The 22,472-nt window shown below is 41.1% G+C and overlaps 1 protein-coding gene across 6 annotated transcripts in view; it reads right to left on the bottom strand.

Moving 5' to 3' along the window:
- Positions 1–9,813: 9,813 nt before the first annotated feature.
- Positions 9,814–22,472, bottom strand: part of LOC121487624 (transport and Golgi organization protein 1 homolog) — a 46,610-nt gene continuing 33,951 nt past the window's right edge. For 3 of the 6 annotated variants that reach the window (XM_041749521.1, XM_041749519.1, XM_041749522.1), the window contains 11 exons: positions 22,203–22,224; positions 20,617–20,705; positions 20,307–20,384; positions 16,440–16,503; positions 16,140–16,278; positions 14,036–14,137; positions 13,305–13,365; positions 13,161–13,196; positions 13,014–13,081; positions 12,808–12,898; positions 9,814–9,975 (listed from right to left, as the gene is read on the bottom strand). In XM_041749521.1, coding sequence (XP_041605455.1) covers positions 12,844–12,898; positions 13,014–13,081; positions 13,161–13,196; positions 13,305–13,365; positions 14,036–14,137; positions 16,140–16,278; positions 16,440–16,503; positions 20,307–20,339 — 558 coding nt within the window. In that variant the 5' untranslated portion in view covers positions 20,340–20,384; positions 20,617–20,705; positions 22,203–22,224 and the 3' untranslated portion in view covers positions 9,814–9,975; positions 12,808–12,843. The remainder of the gene's footprint in view (positions 9,976–12,807; positions 12,899–13,013; positions 13,082–13,160; positions 13,197–13,304; positions 13,366–14,035; positions 14,138–16,139; positions 16,279–16,439; positions 16,504–20,306; positions 20,385–20,616; positions 20,706–22,202; positions 22,225–22,472) is intronic. The other 3 variants (XM_041749523.1, XM_041749520.1, XM_041749524.1) reach the window with 2 other exon arrangements.

Here is a 22,472-nt window from a genome sequence, read left to right on the forward strand (position 1 = left end):
AAAAGGAGGAAGAGACACAGAAAGTGGGAACAGGGGAATGGGGGTTGGATGAGGATGAGACTAGGACTGCAGATGAAGGACTAGGTGGGCATATAGCCAAGAAGTACCCTTATGGATAAAACAGGAGTCAAAGAAAAATTTTCAAAGGATAGGACATGATACTTGAACTCAATGATAGTGCTACTGATAATGACCCTACAACAAATGTCTCCTTCCAGCCTGAGCATCCCATTTTGTGGGACAAGCTTGTATAATCTCACTATTATCTATGTCACTCTACTACTTTGTATGCGTAGTTTTTAAATTTTACACACAAATAGGGGGGAAGTAACTTGATGCTCATGACTAATCTTGGGATCTCCCAAGAATGTGTGTATTTAAAAATGTAGATTCTCTCCTGGGGCACAGAGGGACAACACCCATAACTCTTAGGAGTGGTGGGAGTTATGAGTGGTTGGATCCCTCAGAAAGTGCCTCTGGACAAGGATGTGAGTATAAGTAGTGTCTCTGAAAGGGTCTTCAGAAAGCAATGATAGTAGCTAAGGATGTGAAGAAGGAAGGAGCCAACAAACAATACAGGATGTTAGTGAAGATGTCACTGCTGTGGGCAATTCTGTCTCCATCCACTGGGAAAATCCAGAAGACTGTGCAGAACAGCCTTGCGTCATCGTACTCAAGTGTGCAAAGACCTGCATGGGGATGAGTGCTTCCTTCATGGACATTAGTTACCTGGCAGAAGTGCTCAGTCTCATGGCCAAAGAAACCAAGGAAGCCAATCACCCTCAGGCAAAGAGCAGCAGGCAATTGCAGGAGGCAGCCACTGTGTGTACAAGATGGGGAATGCCAGGGAAGACAGCAGGGCACTAACCCTTTCATCACATGTCTGTTCAATATTATGACCCATGAGATCTGAAACACTAAGTAGTGTAGGACCCCACATCATAAGTAAAATTATTATCATGGTTCCTTAAATTTATTATCATTTATACTTTCAACACTGACACCTCTTTAACAAATAACTTCTGTCCCATGAATAACCCCAACCCCACCATTTCAGTCTTAGAAGTCTCAAGTCAAGCACACTTTCTTTTTTTTTTTTTTTTTTTTTTCAAGCACACTTTCTTATAAGCACTCTTCAAAACTTGCCAAAGACAAAAACACAATTCAAGGGATAGAGTGCTACCTAGGGTGTATACTTTGCACGTAGAACAGTGAACACAATTCTTCCACGAAAAATTTTCCCATTCCTTGGCATTTCAGAAGGCATGGGATCTGAAGTTTAGACTGCTCCCTATCCTTGAAATCAGTGTTACAGAATATAGTTTTCCAAGCTTAACAGCAACTGATAATATGCTGCACTAGTGACAAAATAAACATCTACTCACATTCTCTTCCTATAAATATTAACAATTAACTGTGTGTCTTTAAATCAAATATATATATTATATATAAGTATATATGTATTTATATATGTGTGTGTATGTGTATATCATATACACATAAAAACATATATATATATTGAGAGCAAGAGACAGGAGGGTGTCAGTTGTGGGGAGGGCCAGAAAGAGAGGGAGACTCTTAAGCAGGCTCCACGCTAAGGGTGGAGCCCGATTTGGGGCTCAATCTTATTACCCTGAAATCATGACCTGAGCCAAAATGAAGAGTCAGATACTTAGTTGATCAATCCACCCAGGCACCCTCAAATCAAGTATCTTTTATTTCCTCTAATAATCTCTGTATAGTATTTGTTGGTATATTCTATTATGATAATCATGATTTTTCTCTCCATCAATATTAATTAGCCACTAGAGTGGTAGGCAACAACTTTATAAAGCACCAAATGAGGACACATCCATCGTAGTTCAGAAAACTACATTATCATACAATACATAATGTTAGGTATATGTGTGTGTGTTATCTTAATGTAAACTATGTAAAACAGATCTTTCTCTGATTTCTATATAATTGTGTATTATTCAATTACTGTAACATAAATGCTACTATTTAAATAAAACAACAGAACAGAGTATGTGTCAGTGACTACTAGGACTAATTATGCAGCATTATGTGTTCACAAATAAAACAATGGCTACTAATAAACTTTCCATTTTATAATAGGTTCAGTTACCAATAGATCAAATAGGAAAAACAATACAAAGCATTTCCATATGCCTAATGCTCAGTTTGCCAACTGTTTTTCTCTTAATTCCAGTATACTTATTAATATACTGTGCAAAAACCTGCATGGGATGAATGCTTCCCTCATGGACATTAATTACCTGGCAGAAGCACTCACTGTCATGGCCAAAGAAGCCAAGGAAGCCAATCAACCCTCAGGCAAAGAACTGCAGGCAATTGCAGGAGGCAGCCACTGTGTGTACAAGACGGGGAGTGCCAGGGAAGACAGCAGGGCACTAACCCTTTCGTCATATGTCTGTATTCAATATCGTGTTCCATGAGATCTGAAACACTGAGAAATTGGTGTAGTACCCTACATCGTAAGTAAAATGGCTAGCAAGGTTCCTTAGTTTTATTATCCCTTACAGTCCCGTCACTGATGCTTCTTAAATAACAAATGACCTTGTCCTGAGAAAACTCCAACCCCACTATTTCAGTCTACAGGTCTCAATTCAAGCAGCCTCTCTTATAAGCACTCTTCAAAATTTGCCACAAAGGCAAATTCCATTAACAAGGGATGGAATGCTACATAGGGTACACACCTTGTGCATAAAACAGTGAACACTTTATTCCTCCAGGGAAAAAAATTCCGATTCCTTTGAGTCTCAGAAGGCATGGGATCTGAAGCTTAAGAGTGCTCCTTATCCTTGAAATTATTGTTACCGAATGCAGCTTTCCAAGCTTAACAGCAACTGATAATATGCTGCACTAGGGACAAAATAAACATCTAATCATGTTCTCTTCCAATAAACATTAACATTTAACTGTATGTCTTTAATAATACAAATGCTATTGTTTAAATAAAACAGACTTTGAATATGTGCAATTACTAGTAAGTAGGACTAATTTTGCAGTATTATGTGTTTAAAATTAAACAATGATTCCTAAAAACTTTTCATTTTATAATAGGTCTAGATTTATCCAAAAACTGGAAAGACAGTACTCAGAGATTCCATATACCTAAGACTGTTACCAACTATTTTTTGTTTCATTTCCAGTAGAGTTAACAACAGTGTACAGTAATTTTGGGTGTACGATACAGTGATTCAGCACTTACATATGTCAGCAAGTGCTCATTACGACAAGTGTACTCCTTAATACCCATCACCTATTTCCCCCATCCACCCAACCACCTCCCTTCTGGTAACTGTCACTTTGTTCTCTGTAGTTAAGAATCTGTTTCTTTGTCTGTCTCTCTCTTCTGTGTTTTTTTCCCTTTAAAATAGACAAATTAGGAAAGCAGGCCAACTGTTTTTCAGTAGATGAATGGATAAAGAAGATGTGGTATACATATATAATGGAATATAATTCAGCCGCCAAAAAGAATGAAAACTTGCCATTTGCAATAATATGGATAGTGCCAGAGAATAGAATGTTAAAGTGAAATAATTCAGAGAAAGACAAACACCAGATGATTTCACTTGTGGAATTTAAGAAACAAAACAAATGAGCAGTCTGTCAAATATTCATTGTATCAATTGTACATCTTCACAACTAATATGCAAAATTTATATACTATTATTAAATAAGTCTATAGTTTTGGTCAGATTTGGTTAGGTTTTAACTTTTTCTGTTTGAGACTCATCCCAGCCAGCACGTTACCTCCAGTCATGCTATCTCCCCTTAGGCTCCCCTTAGCCATGACAATTCACAGCCTTTCCATATTTTTCATCATCAAGAAAGTCTTGAGGAGTACAGCTCCTGTACTTTGTAGAATGACCCTTGGTATATGTCTAATGTTTTTCTCATATGGCTACATTGCAGTTCTGTATTTGGGAGCAGAAGGGAGACCACAGTGACAAAATGTCTTTGTCACTTCACATTAAGTATGTATACTCTCAAGATGGCTTGTCACTGTTGATATTTATCTTTGATCACCTGGCTGAGGTTGTGTTGGCCAGGTTTTTTCTTTGTCCATAAGGTATGTTTCTTTTTTTTTTTTTTTTCATAAGGTATGTTTCCTCTGGTGAAATCACTATATGCACATATCAAAGTGTGAGATCACTCTTTAAGGCCTAGGTATCTACATAATGCAAATACTTTTTGCAAAGTAATTTTGCTAGATTTGCAGACTCATTTTTTAAAGTCTAAACCTGTTTTGAATAAAAGCTAATTAATGATAACTTCATTTTTTCTGACACATGTGGTTGCATAATTAGTTTTACTAGGATTATTAATAATTGACAGTGATTCTTACTGTTCTTACTATGGTTTTATCTAAATAATAGCATACATGCCACAGAAAACTGAATATACCATAAAATATATTTCACAGAAATCTGTAACACATATTTTATGTTAGGATAATAACATATATAGAAAACATATGTAGTATGTAAATATATGGCTTTCTGGTCTTGAAGGAGAGTCATCAATTAGCTCTGTTTAAAGTAGGTCATCCTAGATCATAGGAAATATTCAGATTTTAGAGGATGTGATATTTCACACTGGCTGAATGTGTTGAAATACTGTACAAATGGCCAGATGATTCCTTGTGGCTTGTTCACTTGTTCTAAGGAAGCCTTGTTTTTATCCTTTTCCCATTTATCCTTTTTAGCTAATTGAACAATCAAATATTTTAAATTTAAATTTTTTTAAATTTTTTAATTTATTTATGATAGTCACAGAGAGAGAGAGAGAGAGGCAGAGACACAGGCAGAGGGAGAAGCAGGCTCCATGCACTGGGAGCCCGACGTCGGACTCGATCCCGGGTCTCCAGGATCGCTCCCTGGGCCAAAGGCAGGCGCCAAATCGCTGCGCCACCCAGGGATCCCAAATATTTTAAATTTAAAAAGACAAAGACTAAAAGCATGTATAGTGAGTTCAGTTCAGTTCAGTTCAGTTTAGGCCAAAGGAGAAAGATGGGACCATGAGATAGCAGTAACCTTTCTTTGACTACTGAGATGTTTGCAAGAGGGGAGGTCCATCACAGTATCAACCTTTCCAATATCGACTACCCAGAAGTACAAGAGGGCAAGACAGTGTCCTAGGAAAAGGGAAATTGAAGAGGGCGCTTATGTACCTAAGTGATGCCTTTTCCACAGCCTGGCTGTGGGTCTCTGGGTCAGAGACTTAGAAGACCATCAGCAGTTTAGGGTCTTTCAGTTTGAAGAGTTGATCTTACTTGATTAATGGATGGATGGATAAATGGATGGATTTTATTTATGATTGAGAAATATTGGCCTCAGGTACATGGGATATGGAAATCAGGCAGCCAATCATGGCCTTAAAATCTAGGATTTAGGGTTCTGTTTTTTAAAAACTAGATGTGTAAAAACAATTTTGAGTTTGACACCAGCAGCAGGCTTTGAACTAGTGGGTACCAGCCTGCCAATATACAGGGGCCATCTTTGGCTCATTGATATTACAGAACAGAAACAAAATCAGCTATGATGAAGATACAATGTTTCATCATGATGTTTTTTTAAAACAAAAGGGTTCCGAAATTATTCAAACTTATAATTTATTACATTGTGCTTTGCAGCAAGTGAAAAACTATTTAAATATGGAAGAATATTTTGGGAGTGATTTAGGTGTTAAGTTTTGCGCAGGAAATAATTTACATTCTAGAGGATCACAAGAAAATATTCAAAGCTCAAACTATAGAAAGATTCTGAATTTAGAGTATTATAGACTATTATAATGTCTATATATCTAATCATATAGGTACTGATGAATGAAATCTAGTCTTCATTGTACAATAAAATTCAAAAAGAATTTGTCATACTACTACAAAATTATGTTAGACTTGAAATGCTGTTGATAATATTTGAAGAAAAATGCTTCTCCTTGGTTATTGATGGTAAAACAGATGTAGCCCATCAATGAGGAAAAGCTTTAATTTTAAGAGATGTCATATTAAGAATAATGTCATAAGGGGGTGCCTGGGTGGCTCAGTTGGTTAAGTGGCTGCCTTTGGCTTTGGACATGATCTCAGAGTCATGGGATGGAGCCCCTGCTTAATGGGGACTCTGCTTCTCCCTCTCCCTTCCGCGCCAACCCCTGCTCATGTTCACTCTCTCTCTCTCTCTCAAATTGATAAATAAAATCTTTAAGAAGAAAGAATTGTGTCATAAGAACAAATGATAGATTTGTTGGTTTTCTTATCATGGAGAAGAAAAAGAAGTTTATTTTATGAAATTAATAAATTGGAAAACAGGATACTGTCATAAAGCTGTTCATATCTATGTACTGTTAACTAACTAGAATTTAAATAAAAATATGAAAAGAAAATTAATTGCTCATACCCAGATATATGACAATGGCATAACTATGGCATGCTTGTAGAAGAGAAAACATAATTCCTTCCCCAAAATGATCATGACCACTTGAATCTTTCCCAGCCAATATCCCTAATTTAAGAGACAATCTCCATTTATTAATTCAAAAATGCACACCTTAAATATTCATACTTAGAATATATACTTTTATCAAATTCAATGAACTTGTGAGATAGTCTCATATTTCAACATAAATATAAAATAATAAATGAAGAAATACACTGAAATGAAACCATAGATTTTTAAAGATTTTATTTATTTATTTATTTATTTATTTATTTATTTATTTATTCATGAGAGAGAGAGAGAGAGAGAGAGAGAGAGAGGCAGAGATATAGGCAAAGGGAGAAGCAGGCTCCACGCGGGAAGACTGATGTGGGACTCGATGCTGAGTCTCCAGGATCACACCCCAGGCTGAAGGAGGCACTAAACATTATAAAACATGGCAAATCTCAGTTGAAAAGGAGATAAGGATGGGATGCCTGGGTAGCTCCGTGGTTAAGCATCTGCCTTCAGCCCAGGGTGTGATCCTGGAGTCCTAGGATCGAGTCCCACACTGGGCTCCCTGCATGGAGCCTGCCTATGTCTCTGCCTCGGTGTGTGTTTGTCTCTCGTGAATAAATAAATAAATAAGTAAATAAATAAAGTCTTTTAAAAAAAGAAAAGGAAAGGAGATAAGATAAAATGTTTTTTTTATTGGTGTTCAATTTGCCAACATACAGAATAACACCCAGTGCTCATCCCGTCAAGTGCCCCCCTCAGTGCCCGTCACCCATTCACCCCCACCCCCCGTCCCCCTCCCCTACCACTACCCCTAGTTCGTTTCCCAGAGTTAGGAGTCCCACCCATTTCTTCTCCCTTCCCTTCTATTCCCTTTCACTATTATTTATATTCCCCAAATGAATGAGAACATATAATATTTGTCCTTCTTTGATTGACTTATTTCACTCAGCATAATACCCTCCAGTTCCATCCACGTTGAAGCAAATGGTGGGTATTTGTCATTTCTAATGGCATCTGTAACAAACCAACCAAAGCTCTGTCAGGTGGCAGCAATGGACCTCTCAATCCATGGATCCCTGAGTAAAATAGGTCTTGTTTAAATACCCTCTATGAAAATGATGACCAAACCAGGGAAACAGCCCAGAAAACACAAGGGACTGTGCTTCTTACCGACCAGCACATCACAGGGGGAAGCCACCTAGAAACCTCTCCTCAGCACTCAGCCCAACAAGGTAGCTTTCTGCCTCGCACCTAGGGAGACACCAAGTTGCCACAAAGTTCCCAGGGTCTCCCTGGGTGGGCGTCAGAACCTGCTGGAAAACCAGCTCTAGCTCTCTGAGATGTTGTGTGGTAGTCCTCTGATTCCTTTGGAAGCCCTTCCTGCCATGAGAAACCCTGGACCAGAAAAGGCCATGGCATGCCCTCTGCCAGCCTTTGTTGACACATATGTGACAGTTAAAATGCAAACCTAAAGGCAGCTACACATCCAATATGAATTTACTGTGTGAATCCTTAGATATTTGCTTTGCAAAGTGCTCTAGATGTGGCAGATGGATGAAATAATCTCCATCAATTCTTACAAGGAACCAATTTTACCTTCAAATACTAATTTCCATCTCTTCACAACCAGAAGGCTCAATGGAGTAAGAAGATTCTGTTTGAATATAGGAGAAGCCTATGGGATTTGAAACTGTGCCCCTCCCAACCTTCCGTGGACATGAGAATAGCAACCCTCTCTCCTGCTGCACACTGCTAGCTCCAGAAGAAGAACACAGAACTCATTCTAGAATATTTTTGGTTGAGATCAGCACTGGATCTGTGCCAGTTCTGGGTTGCAGGACCTGGGACAGCACAGTGCCTGGGGCCTGGTTCTGGACCGTGAGCAAGGCCTAGGTGGGGCAAGAGGAATGCAGCAGGGCATGGAGCAGGCAGGGAGATGGCTCAGGGTCACCTCCCCACAGGGCAGGCTCTGGAGATTACCTGCCAAAGAGCAGCATGCTCTCCCTCAAGCCATCTTTCTCCCTGAGAGAGCCTGAGGCTGGGCCCCAAAACCCCAAGCAAAAGGAGGTGTACCCATCTCCTGAAGTGAAATGACCTCTGCAAAGCTCAGCCCCAGGAAGGTGGGAGCAGTGGACTCAGGGAATCTGATACCCAGAATTCCTGCCTCTACTGGTCCCAACACTCAGATCCCCTACATAGGCTCCTCCATCCTCGTCTATGGTTCCCCCTCCACACCTCTGGACGAAGAACCTCCATTCCTCCTTGTAATTCCTCTTTGCTTCAGCTTCCCCTTACCCTGTCTCCCTCTTTCTTCCTCTCACTTTAGGACTTGCCCCATTCCCCCACCACTCACTCAGTGTTTCTCTTCCTGAAAGTCTCTTCCTCTGTCTCTTCCCAGGCCCTCATGCCTTCTGCTCTGTGCAGCCCTGTCTAGGAAAACAGGGAACCACATCTCCTCTCTTTCCTGGTCTCCTGCCATGTTTCAGTCCACACCTTGGTCCCAGGGCATGACCATCCCATTTACAAAGGCGGCTTAGGCTGACCTTGGCTGCAGCAGTGAGGTCACCAGCCACCCCTGGACAGCCCATGGACAGAGAGACCTTGACATGTTGGTGGCCCAGCCATGATCCCCAAGCTGCTGGAGGATGGCTGCCTCCACAGCCTGGAAAGGAGGGCTCTGCAGGATCATGGAGCTCTGGTGCAGAATGGATTGGCATGGAGGACCTAAAAAGATCCAGAACCACACACCCAACTCCTCCTGCATTGTGGGGGAGCAGTGGGTCTCCCATCACTGACCTCTTAGGGAAGAGGTCCATTCATCCATAATGAAACTGGGAGGATTATGGGACTTCATGTGTATTACCAAGAAAACTGCCACTGATCAACCCCCTCAGAGCTCACCCAGACTGGTGCTGTTGAGGGGCAGCTGGTAGGGGGAAGCCAGTGCACAAAACTTGCCTTAATGCAGGGCCTCCTCACTGGTCTCACCAGGGCCATTCCTAACCCTTTGTTCAATCCTCACCATCACAATAGACTACTGCCTGGGGACAGACATCTGTCCTGCTGATCACCACACACCTCCTAAACCAGCAAGAGCCATGTGCTCAAGAGCATCCATCAACAGAGTAAATAGAACCACGAACAGATCTAAATACAAGATGAGTCCACCTCCCCAGAAGGATTTCCTGGGCCCCTTGCAGTAAAGATCCCACAAAGGGTAATCTTGTGGCCATCCCCCATCACCACCATTTCTGCCAGTTTGTTTACTGTGTATGCAGGATTCACATTATGCACTCAAGGGGAGGGATGGTAGGTCCTGGTGAAAACAGACACTGACATGAAGAAAGAACCATGAAACGTTTATTAGGGGGATACCAGGAGTGACAAAGCACAAGGGACAGGATTTAAAGGGGAAACACTCTGACCATTAGGCAGATCTGACACATGTTCTAAATATACACTCTTCACAGCCTGGTTGTTACTGCTCAGGGAGGTCTTCAAATCTGAAACAGTCCTGTAAGGCAAAAGGATTGTGAGTTATTTCAATGGGATCTTCTGTTTCGCTATATGAATTTTGCCTTCACAGTATATGTGAGGCTTTGGATCAACACTTGCATGTGTGGCTGTCAGTGGGACAGTACAGGAGCTGGTCCTCTTGTATTCACAGGGATCTGCAGAACAAAGGTATGTTGCCATGACAGTTTGAAGGATAATGCTCTCCAGCCTGAAACCCAATAGTAGGTATAATACCCTGGTTCTTTGTTCACCCTCAGCTTCCAGAAGAGCAGAGCACCAGGGCCAGGAACCAGAGGCCTCCCATTTGATGCCACTACATAGTTCAGGGGCAAGGGAAGGATGCTAAAGGAAAGAACTTAGTATTCCCACACATCACCAAACATCTCTGAGAAGATGGGACTTCAAAGCATCTTGTCCTCCCAGTTGAATAGAAGCCATGACAATCAACTCAAAAGGAGTATATTCCAGACAGGCAGGAATTTGTGGCCAGGCCCACTCTGTTCCCACGTCCAGCGCAGTCACAGAGGGTTATGTATACTCAATAAGAACAAACACAGTGAAAGGAAATGAGAAGCCCAGTGTCCACACATAGAATCACAGCCTCTCATGGGTCAAACTGCTGCTGCCAGCCCCCTCCTGACCTCAGCCTGCTTCCCTCCCTGAGAAGGGGTCTTCTACTGCCCACAGTGCTGTTCATGATGACAGATAACGCTGGAAAGATGTACATTTCTGGAGTCCCACAGGGAACCTGGAAAAGTGCTTTCTAAGAGGACCACAATCCCTACGAGTTAGTGGGAACCACCTCTGTGGATCTGCATCACTGTTGATCAAATGATCCTTAGCTTAGGCACAGAGCAAGTGCAGAGTCCTTCAGTGCCAAGGACAACTGAGGAGCTAACTCTACATCACTGGATGCAAACAAATGTGGCTGGAGAGTAGGTGTGAAACTCCCATGGTGGGTCAGGGGAGACCCTGTCAGCTGGCACAGGTTCTCAAATGAGAACCCTTTCACAGGCACACAACAGAAAACATGGGTGAGGTGTTGGCCCTGCAGGTTGTCACTGGTATTCCTTCTTCACAGCTGTTGGTCCCATGGACATTTTCTACTACACGTATGTCACCTGGCAGAGTTCACAACTGTCTCACCCAGGACTCACCTGAAGGGATTCTGGGTTGTCCCTACCCCCACGGAAGAAACACAGATGACTTGGGAATCCCACCTTATCTAAGAACACTCAAATCTTCCCAAAGCACCAAAGCACGCAGCACAAAGTGCAAACTGACTCATAGCTTTTCACATTTCCCAGCTGTGAGGAACACCAGAGACATATTCCCAGGTTAGTCTCTGGACCTGAAAAACCACAGGGCTGCCCCTCCCACATAACTAAAAACTAGAGGAGTCAACTAGACTGGCCGACTTTAGTGCAGAGAGAGGAGTCACCATCAAGTTATTTTTAGACACATACACACATACACACACACACACACACACACACACACACACACACATGGTGTGCATCCTGCAATTGTTCATCTCTAAGCATCTGTGGCTTCAGGAGGCACCACCTACGGTGAGGATCTCTAATGGAGAAGCCTATAGGCTCCTGGGTAAACATCCTGAAATTTGAAAGGTGAACATGACTCAGACAGATCACAGGACACACCGAACAGACACTAGGCCAGGACAGGGTGCTGTCCAAAAAGGAATAATCTTCCAGAAATGGCTACAACAGAAAAATCACACAGCATTTATCTTAGCCATCTCCAGGTCCTTTTTAGGGATGGTAGTGCTATTCATCTCGAGAACTGGTCTAGATTCTGAATCTGACAAAGAATGAAGGTTTATTGTGGTTTGCGCACCCTCTATGCCTTCCTCCCCCATCTTGCACTCTTTCTCACACTCAGTCCCTTATCAGAATAGACAGCTTCCCACATGACCCAAGTGACTATTTTGCTAAGGGAGATACCATCACGTGATGTTAGGGAGACACTATAGGGCCCAGGGTTAAGTGTTTCCATAAGGAATCAACCAACAGAGGACAGCACAGGGTACAACTGGCGGGAAATCAATACTGAAATTCGGTTATCAAGACACATCAAAGAAAATCATGTTTTCTTCATAGATTAATAATTGAACTGAGAATAGCCATGGGTGGGTACCCCCATGGGTGGGATATCAATGCATCTCCAAATGAATGGCATGCATTCTCTTCTCAGGCCACAGGTTGATGGTTCAATATTTCAGTCTACAGATGAGGCCTAGCATATGCGACTGGCCATTACAGAAATACTTAAGGAATGTACTTAACCAATCGTATAGTCATGAGCAAAGAAAAAATAGGTGGACTAAGCAGTAAAGCTGTGGTATTCTATTCATAACATTAAAGGAATAAAATTACATGAACTGATGAATGCAGTACTGTAGATTACAAATAAAAAAAAAGGAAACTGAATAAACAGTAAATAAAGGTCTTTTTTAAAGTCTTTTTTTCCCCAAAAAAAGTCTTCACCACTAGGTCAAGGTGGGAAGAAACTCAGGAACATCACCCCTCCAGGTACATTTCTTCAGGATGGAGTGATGGAGGGAGTAGGAGGGTCTGCAGTCAGGGGAGGGGCGGGAGCTCCAGCTGTCATGGGGACAGGTGTCCTGCTGCCTGGGGGCACCCGAGGAATATACCCTCCTGTTACCCCTTCAGATAACCTGCTGTCCTTAGGTAGTGCTTGTGATTCTCTCCAGGACACACAGTGATCACCCACAGGAACTGGATGGATGCTGAGTGGTGGTTTCATAGTGGCAATTGGGCTGCTGCACTTCAAAAGTGCCCCTTACCTCTCCCTGGGTTCTGCATCTCAGGTCTTCCCGGAGTTAGTTCCTGCCTCCTGTGTCTCTCAGGCAGCATCTTTCTTCCAGTAAGCCCAGTCTTGAACAGATAATGGATATATATAAGAATTACAAGACCACCACCTCTCTTGACAATAAACAGCGTAGCTGTCCTCCCACAAATGCCCATAATAACGTCTGTCAACCTCCCGTACCTGTGTTTCAAGTAGGCTTTCTCCCTGCTTTGCTGTGCTATCTCCCTCTCCCAAATCCGAGCCTTGACCTGGGGGAGAAAAACACCTCCACCTTCAGTTGTGCCAGACTGTGCACCAAACAAAGAGGATGAAAAGGCAACCACTTACCCAGTTGTCTTGAGCATTCTTCTCATGAACTGCGATCTGAAAAAGCCAGCACACCAAAAGCCCATGGTTAAGGACTCGATGAGCCACTGCTGTCCCCTGCAGGAGGTGCCAAGGGTTCAGCACAGTGGGCAGAGCTCAGGTTACCTGGTGTCTGAAGGTCAGTTCTGACTCCTGTAGCTGTTCTTGCATTTCTTGGACTTGTTGCCTGTGAGTTACAATAGCTTTCATCAGATAAAGCCCATTATTGGGTAGGATTTCAAATAACTGGCCCAGGTGGCCATCCTCCTCTTATCTGTCCCCTCATCCAATTTATCCTGGCACAGGAAACACTTGTCACATGATTACAAATGTACAGTTGGATCAAAGCTATTGTTACATCCTTCCCTTACTCACTTTCTCACACCTGCAGGGTTCAGAGTTGATATAATTTCCTTACCTGTCTTCAATCATTCCCTAATTTATCCTGCGGCAAGTGTCTTTTGTCATAAATCTCTTCTCTCCCTTAAGTTCTATCCTTACCATGTTTCCTAGGGTGGCAAAGACCAGGGCCATCAGATGGCACTACTGTGTTTTGGGTATGATTCAAACTACAACAAACTGCTTTCCTAAAATGAAGACAATTTACACCACCCCCAGGGACGCTGGCGTGGATGAATTTTCCACAGAGTCAGGCCAGCGCTGGAGATCAGGGCATGTTTAGTAATGTAATTGTGTGGTTGTCTCTAAAACTTCTATTTTTGTGTCTGTTCTCATTGGATGTCCTATGAATTTTTGTTTCCATTACTTGTTAGTTGAGTCTAAATGTTGTACCAGGGTTAAAAATAAAGAGTTAACAGATATTTCAGGTGCTGCTAGTATTTAATAGCTGAACTCACTTGTATTTGTCTATTTCTTCTGTGGCTACTTTCAAATTTTTCTCTGTAGCTGACAGCTGATTCTTCTTTGCCACCAGTTCATAGTGTGTCTTTTTCAGTTTCCTAAGACGGGAAAGGTATTTACATAGTCCAGTAGTCAAGGCCTGCAAGCTCTGTAGTTTTTTCTCCCAGGACTCTTGATGGCCTAGATTTGAATGTCCCTTCTCCCCTCCCCCGCTAGTAAACACACAGACCGACAACATGATCAGAGAAATGAATTGAACCCCCCATTAGGGTTAAAGAAAACCAAACTCTGGCTGCTGCCAAGTCCCCTGCAATTAGAGCTGTCTTTATATTCTCTACTTCAATTCATTCATCATCAGGTCTTCAAATAACATTACATTTTGTGCCCTCTCAGAGTTGGTCTTTTGTTTGAGATGGTAAAGGCTCATTTCAGTTCAAAGTGAAAAGCCATGTCTGACCAACTATACCCATTAGGATGAAGCAGGGGATCAACATTAGTCCTATACCTCCTTGGGGAGCCCTGATTCTCAGGCCAAGGATGTGCCTGGACAACCAATCAGCCCAAAGAAAGCCTTCCAGAATATGGCTTCATCAGTATTGCAGCTCATTCCCAGTCATCTATAGGGTTTAGAAGTACAACACCTTGCCTCCCCTTTGAACATCCCAGTGGAGGAAAAAGCCTATCTTAGTGCCGGCAATATGTACTGAAGTATAAAATTATGTGAACTGTCACATAGTCAGGGTGTTAACTCCAGGAAACAGATTTCAGGTAGAAAGCTATCAACCACATGAAATCAACCTACTTTCAGAAGACTGAGTTCATTGATAGTGAAGGTAGCAAAGGGCAATGCTTAGAAAGGCTGATTGGCTGTATTGTGCTCATATTCTAACACTTGATTGACTCAAGAATCACATGCAAAAAGTCTCTTAGAAACTGAGACAAAAGCTCTAGACACAGAAAGACACTTGAGTTTGTGTCTGGTCTCTCAGGCAATCATGCAGCAAATGTTTTCTGGAAGGGCTGTAATGTAACGTCTCAGTTGTAAGGTGTTGAAGAGAGAAAGGTGGTCAAAGCACTGTACCTTCCCTCAAAAAAGAACTTACCAATGAACAAAAACAAGATACCAGTGAGAAAGAGCAGTCTCCACCCCTGCTGTGTTAAGGAATAACACAAAGCTGAGACTCCAGGGAAGAGAAGGAACAGTTTTACTTTTCAACATGAATGAGGTTCTCTAAGGTACTCATCCTCTCTTGAGAAAAAAAAGTAAATACTGGACAAAAGAGGAAACTGTGGCTTGAATGCATCAAACTAACTAGCACAAGAAATAGGAGAACAAGATGGGGGAGAGGGTAGCCTACGAGAAAGCTAGCCTGGCAGTTGGAACCAATCTCCCCAGGACTTATCAGTAAATTCTGGAACAGGCAAGTGAACTGCAAAGAAGCTGAACAACTTTATAGGCACAGGCTTAGGAGGAAACAAGTGAATCTCAGGTTCAGCCAGCAATGGTGAGCCCTGGTGAAACTATAGGCTTTGGTTGGGACCCAAGAGGGTCACACACACAAAAAATCAGGTGAATGGGAAATACCCTGGCCTTCTAAAGAATTGAGCCTGCAATGAATGATCTCAACTGCACACTGGATGAAGCGATCCAGTACTGCTGGCGCCCCAACCTACTTTCCAGAAAGAAACTCCCACTGTTTCTGCAGCAAGAGAATTCCACTTTTCTCTACACATTCTTGACCCAAGTCTCATACTAAACAAATGACCTCATTTAGGGCTGATAAGAACTTGTAATGAGACTGAAACCTAAAGGACAATGTAGACAAACCCAAAGGGGATCCAGGTATCAAAGGGATTAATGCTGTTATGTACTCTCTTCTACCCCAAGTAAATCACACAACAACATGTGACAAGCAGTTAGAAGAGAAAGGAAAAGGCAGGTTCCAGAAATCAAGGTAGGCAAGGCAAACACCAATTCTACTGAATACATTTGGCAAAAATACTGTAGATCCTATTCTAAAAGGAAGACAATTTTCCATACTGACCACCACATAAATTCATACAACAGTATTTGTGACAATTAACACAGGAATATCTTACTCTTCTGCAGCCACTTTTGTCTGTTCATAGAATTCAGCCACGGTATCCACTTTCTTCTTCAGCTGTTTCAATTCTGCTTCCTTCGTTGTTTTCACGGAACTCAATGCATTGCACTTGTCTTCCAGGACCTTTTTACTGTCTGTAAAGGTTTTCTTCTGTGTGTGTGCACATGACCTGAGAACTTGCTTGTGACGGGGGAAGGAGAAGGGTAATGACCTTCAGGACAGGAAGGCATTCTTTCCCTTCCCAATGCACACTCGTTGCTACCACATGGGGATATATTCCCCCCAAACCACATACCTTCCAGGTCATATTTCTTGGACCTCAAGACTCTCAGCTCTGGATCTTCAAATTCATCTTGCAACTTTAAGACAGATATGAGAAAAGACATTCAAGCAATCATGATCGCAGAACAATGTGAGTGTACCTAATAGGACAGGATCATTCAGTACAAGAAAGAAAGATCTTGAGCCATAAATGGAAGAGGGTGAAAGTAAGGAAGGTGGAAAATAGTTCAAGTCGAAGAACTCATAAATGGCTTTCCCCTATTCACATTGAAAATTGTATGTTAAGCATTAATAGAAGGAATGGACTGTATAACTTGGCTAGCTACCACCCTTCATCTCTCAAATATCTTATAGGATTTTCTACACTTCTCAGAGGGCAGGGCTGAATGATGTGATAATTGCCAAGCTATGAAAATAAACCATATTTCCTAGTCCTTGAAATAGCAAAACTCTTCATAGTGGTCCTAAGTGAAATTCAGCTCACTGCTCAGAAGGAGTGTCTGTTCCCAGATTCCCACTCTCAACTGTGGTAAACAGCAAGCAAATAGGTGCACTCATTTCACTCAATGAACAAAAAGCCTCCCAAGCTACATGATGGTAAAACTCAATAGCCAACACTTTAAATTTTTTATTTTATTTAAATTAAAATTTTAAAAAATTAATTAAATTAACATATATTATTAGTTTCAAAGATAGAATTCAGTGACTCATCAGTTACATATCACAACCAGTACTTATAACATCATGTGCCCTCCTTAATGTCTATCACCCAATTACCCCATCCCCTAATCCACCTCCCTTCCAGCAACCTGAATTTTGTTTCCTACAGTTAAAGTCTCTGCTATCTTGTCTCCCTCTCTGATTTGTCTTATATCTCACTCCCTCCCACTATGATCCTGTTTTGTTTCTTAAATTCCACATGAGTGAAATCATATTATAATCATCTCTCTCTGACTTATGTCACTTAGCACAATAGCCTCTAATACCATCAAGCATTGTAAATGGTAACATTTCATTTTTTGATGGCTAAGTAATATTCCATTATATAAATACATATATATATATATATTCCATTATGTGTGTGTGTGTGTGTGTGTGTGTGTGTGTGTATTCATACACTACATTGTCTTCATCCATTCATCTGTCAATAGACATCTGGGCCTTTTCCATAGTTTAGCTATTGTGGACGTGCTGCTATAAACATTTGGGTGCAGGTACTCCTTCAGATCACTAAGTTTGTATCCTTTGGGTAAATAGCTAGGATTCCAATTGCTGGGTCATAGGGCAGCCCTACATTTAACTTTTTGCGGAACCTCAATTCTTTTTCCCAGAGTGGCTACAGCAGCTTACATTCCCACCAGCAGTTTAAGAAGATTCCCCTTTCTCAGAATCCTCACCAACATTTCTTGTTTCTTGACCTGTTAATTTTAGCCATTCTGACTGGTTCAAGGTGGTATTTCATTGTTATTTTGATCTGTATTTCCCTGATGCCAAGTGATGTTGAACATTTTTTCATGGGCTTGTTGGCTGTGTGTAGGCCACAGTGACTGTGGCCTTTGGTGAAAGGCCTTCTTGGTGAAACGTCTGTTCGTGTCTTCTGCCCATTTCTTGACTGGATTATTTGCCTTTTGATGTTGAGTTTGATAAGTCCTTTATAGCTTTTGGATACTTGCCCTTTATCTGATGAGAGATTTACAAATATTTTCTCCCATTTTGTAGGTTGTCTTTTGGGTTTGTCAATTGTTTTCTTTGCTGTGCAAAAGCTTTTTATCTTGATGAAGTCCAAATGGTTCCTTTTAACTTTTGGTTCTCTTGTCTTTGGATACATATCCAGCAAGAAGTTGCTGTGGCCAAGGTCCAAGAGGTTGCTGCCTGTGTCCTCTCTAGGATTTTGATGGTTTCCTGTTTCACATTTAGGTCTTTATCCATTTTGAGGTTATCGCTTTGTATGGTTTAAGAAACCTGTCCAGTTTCATTCTTCTACATAATGCGGTCCAATTTTCCCAACACTATTTGTGAAGACACTGTCTTTTCTCCATTGGATATTATCTCCTACTTTGTCGAAGATGCGTTGACCACAGTGTTGAGGGTCCATTTCTGGGTTCTCTATTCAGTTCCTTTAATCTTTGTGTCTGTTTTTATGCCAGTACCATATGGTCTTGATGATTAAAGCTTTGTAATATAGCTTGGGGTCTGGAATTGTGATGCCACCAACTTTGGTTTTCTTTTTCAGTGTTCCTCTGGCTATTGTCTTTTCTGGTTCCATACAAATTTTATTATTGGTTAGTATCTGGATCAGAATTTTGGCATCCATGTTAATCAGGGATACTTGTCTGTAATTTTCCTTTTTGGTGGAGTCTTTGTCTGGTTTGGGGATCAATGCAATGCTGGCATCATAGAATGAGTTTGGAAGGGTTCCTTCCATTTCTATTTTTTGAAACAGCTTCAGAAGAATAGGTATTAATTCTTCTTTAAATAGTTTGTGGAATTCACCTGGGAAGCCATCTGGTCCTGAACTCTTGTTTGTTGGGAGACTTTTGATGACTACTTCCATTATTTTGCTGGTTGTGGGTCTGTTAGGTTTTCTATTTCTTCCTGTTTCAGTTTTGATAGTTTAGATGTTTCTAGGAATGCATCCAGTTCTTCAAGATGGCCCACTTTTTTTTTGGCATATAGTTAGTTTTCCATAATATGTTCTCATAATGTTTGTATTTCTTCCATGCTGGTTGTGATTGCCTCTCTTTCAATCATGATTTCATTCGTTTGGATCCTTTCTCTTTTTTTTGATAAGCCTGGCTATGGGCTTATTGATCTTATTAATTATTTCATAGAACCAACTCCTAGTTTCACTGATCTGTTCTACTCTTTTTTGGTTCCCATTTCATTGATTCCTGCTCGAATCTTTATTATATCTCTTTTCCTGCTTGATTTAGGTTTTATTTGCTATTTTCTCCAGCACCTTCAGATGTAAGGTTAGGTTGTGAATTTCAGACTTTTCTTGTTTCTTGAGAAAGGTTTATATTGCTATATATTACTCTCCTAGGACTGCCTTTGCTGCATCCTAAAGGTTCTGAATCTTTTTTTTTTCATTTTCATTTGCTTCCATGAATTTTTAAAATTCTTCCCTAATTTCATGGTTGACCCATTCATTCTTTAGTAGGATGCTCTTTAATCTCCATGTATTTTTGTTCCTTCCAAATCTTCTCCTGTGATGAAGTTCAAGTTTTAAAGAATTGTGGTCTGAGAATATACAGGGAATGATTCCAATCTTTTGGTACCAACTGAGACTTGATTTATGACCTAGTAAGTGATCTATTCTGGACAATGTTCTATGTTCACTGTAGAAGAATGTGCATTCTGTTGCTTTAGGGTGAAATGCTCTAAATATATCTGGGAAGTCCATCTTGTCCAGAGTGTCAAAATACTTGTTTCCTTTCAATAATCAACTTGTACCACGTCCTGATTCTTGACATTCCTCTCTCAGACTGCATGTTAGCAGGTGTAGATTGAAGGGTGTAATTTAAATTTTCATTAACCAGTTCAAATGTTTTGATGTTCTCCTTCAACAAAACATATATTAAATGAGTCATAATTATTCATTACTTGGGGCACCTGGGTGTTATGGTTGGTTGATGTCTGACTCTTGGTTTTAGTTCAAGTCCTGATATCAGAGTCAAGGAATTGAGCCCTGCATCAGGCTACACACTCAGCACGGAGACTGCTTGGGATTCTCTCCCTCTCTCTCTCTCTTTGACCACCTCTCTCTCAAATAAATAAATAAATATTTTAATAATAATAATAATAATGATAATAATAATAATAATTCAGTACTTTTACTTATGTCATTAGAACACAATTCAAGCAAAGAAGGGTTTATTACCTTCAATTTAGGAGTTTCATCAGAGAGAAACATATTTTCTGTCTTAGTTTCTGATAGATGTTTCTTTGCTTCCCTGATCTATAAAACATATAAAAAAGGAATCAGAATTTAAAAATAGCATAGAGCTAGACAACCTATCTTCTAATGTGTGACTCCTTTCACAAAAAAAGAGGAAGTGCTCTACATCTGTGATGATTATCTTGAATTGATACTGTTTCTGGATCACATGGAATACGTCAGTAGAATGAACTACCAGAGGTGGAAGTAACTGAAATGAAATCACAAAAAATATTTGAAAGAATATCTATACCTTCTGCTCCCAAATGGATATTTCTTCAGCAAGTTCTCTGCTTTCTTTCTCAAACCAATTTATCTTCTCAGTTATTTGCTGTAAATTAACTAGAAGGAGAGGAAACAATTTCTAAGATTATTAGCAAAACCAGACATCGAATAATTCTAGTGTATTAGCAGCTGAGACCCAGTCTCTGACACTTCGGTGTAACTAACTTTCCAGCATTCCCATTGTGGCTGAAGAAAGCAAGTTTTCGCAGCATTTGAAACCTAGATGACCTTATTTCAGTGAGATCCCTACTTAAAATATTTTCAAAAATAAAGAACTGCAATAAAACATCTCTAATTTTTCTTCCATCTGTAAACACCATTCTTGGAAAATTTAATCACTTTAAATGCTTATGTCATTACCAGAGATGTAAGAGAAAAATCAAGCATCCTATCAACTTACATTTCTCTCCTCCAATGATTAAGGTACATAAATAATTCCTTGCAAACAACCTAAAAAGAACAAAACCATCCTTGACTCCTGGTTTGTGTCACATCCACTTCCAGGTGCTACTTGGAATTCCACACAAGGAAAGCTCAAAATGTCAATTGACTGACTACTCAAAGGCCTTCAGTGACTTCCGGCTGTTCACAGACTTTTATGAACCCTAGGCTGGGGCTCTGGAGGACAAGGTCTTTGGAATCAAACATGCTTGGGGACAGTCACCACATTACACACATTCCCTGGAGGGCATGGATAACTCACAGTCCCTAGAAGCCAAGCTTTTTTCATCCCAACATGAGAATGTTACCCTCCACCCTTACAGGAAAACAACACTCATGAGGTATCCTATCACAGGTGGATAACACATGTAAGCTCTAGAACTACACAGACTCCTGTAACAGGCATTTAATTCTCTTAGCCAACCACAAAGTACAAACTTCTCTTCTACTGCCTCAGTGTGAGAGCTCTCATGCCCTGAGATCTGGTGGAATCTGAGTACCACCAGTACTGCGGTACTCAAAGTGAGAAACACCAGCACTCAAGGCTTTGCTGGGTGCCAGGCAGCACCATGGCTCTCAACAGACAGCATCATGGGATCACTACAATCCATGAGGCCCTGAAATAATACGTTACCCCCATTTGCACATGCTCATTTCCACTCATTTGTTCCCCAGGAAGGAAAGGCTCCCTCCACTGCAGACTCAAACCATGGTTTAAACCTCTCTTGTGACATACACTGCCTGGCACTATCTGGCTTCTTGTCGAAGTTTAGCCTTTTTGATAGACTCCAAAAGTGTTTTCTAACCTTCACATTTCACCAAGAGCCAAGTCAGGATTCTATTATCACTTGCCTCCTAAACATCTCTATGAAAAATTACACTCTTTCTCTTCTCCCTACTCCCATAAAATGTTCCTCCTCCTCACCTCTTAAGAGATGGCAACTCCCTCCACATTGTCACTTAGATTCCAAATGGGGAACAGGAAGATTTTCAAGAGTTAACAAGTCAATTACACATCAGAAGTCATCATATTTAACCCTCGTTGAATTATACCCACGTCAAACAGCAGTACTGAGAAAATATTACAAAGAAAACTAAAGCCTAAAATCTTACCTTGATATTCTTGAGGCTCTACCTAAGAGAGGAAGAAACAAAATTAAGTTTGATGTCAAAACATATTATTAGGAGGAAAGCCCAGCCCTGGAGAAGCGAGAACTTTAAAAATCCCTGCTGGAGTTTCCCTGACAGAAAAGGGCTTAGCAGAGAAATCAGGCAGAACCGCTGGAGGGGCAGTGACGCCCCCTCCAGCAAGAGTCCCAGAGTCACTATAAGAGGAGGGGCGCCTAGGGGGAGGGGGCGGGCAAAGTTCACTGCAAACCACAG

The sequence above is a fragment of the Vulpes lagopus genome, chromosome 3, assembly GCF_018345385.1.
Source record: "Vulpes lagopus strain Blue_001 chromosome 3, ASM1834538v1, whole genome shotgun sequence".
In the NCBI taxonomy this organism is placed as follows: Eukaryota; Metazoa; Chordata; class Mammalia; order Carnivora; family Canidae; genus Vulpes; species Vulpes lagopus.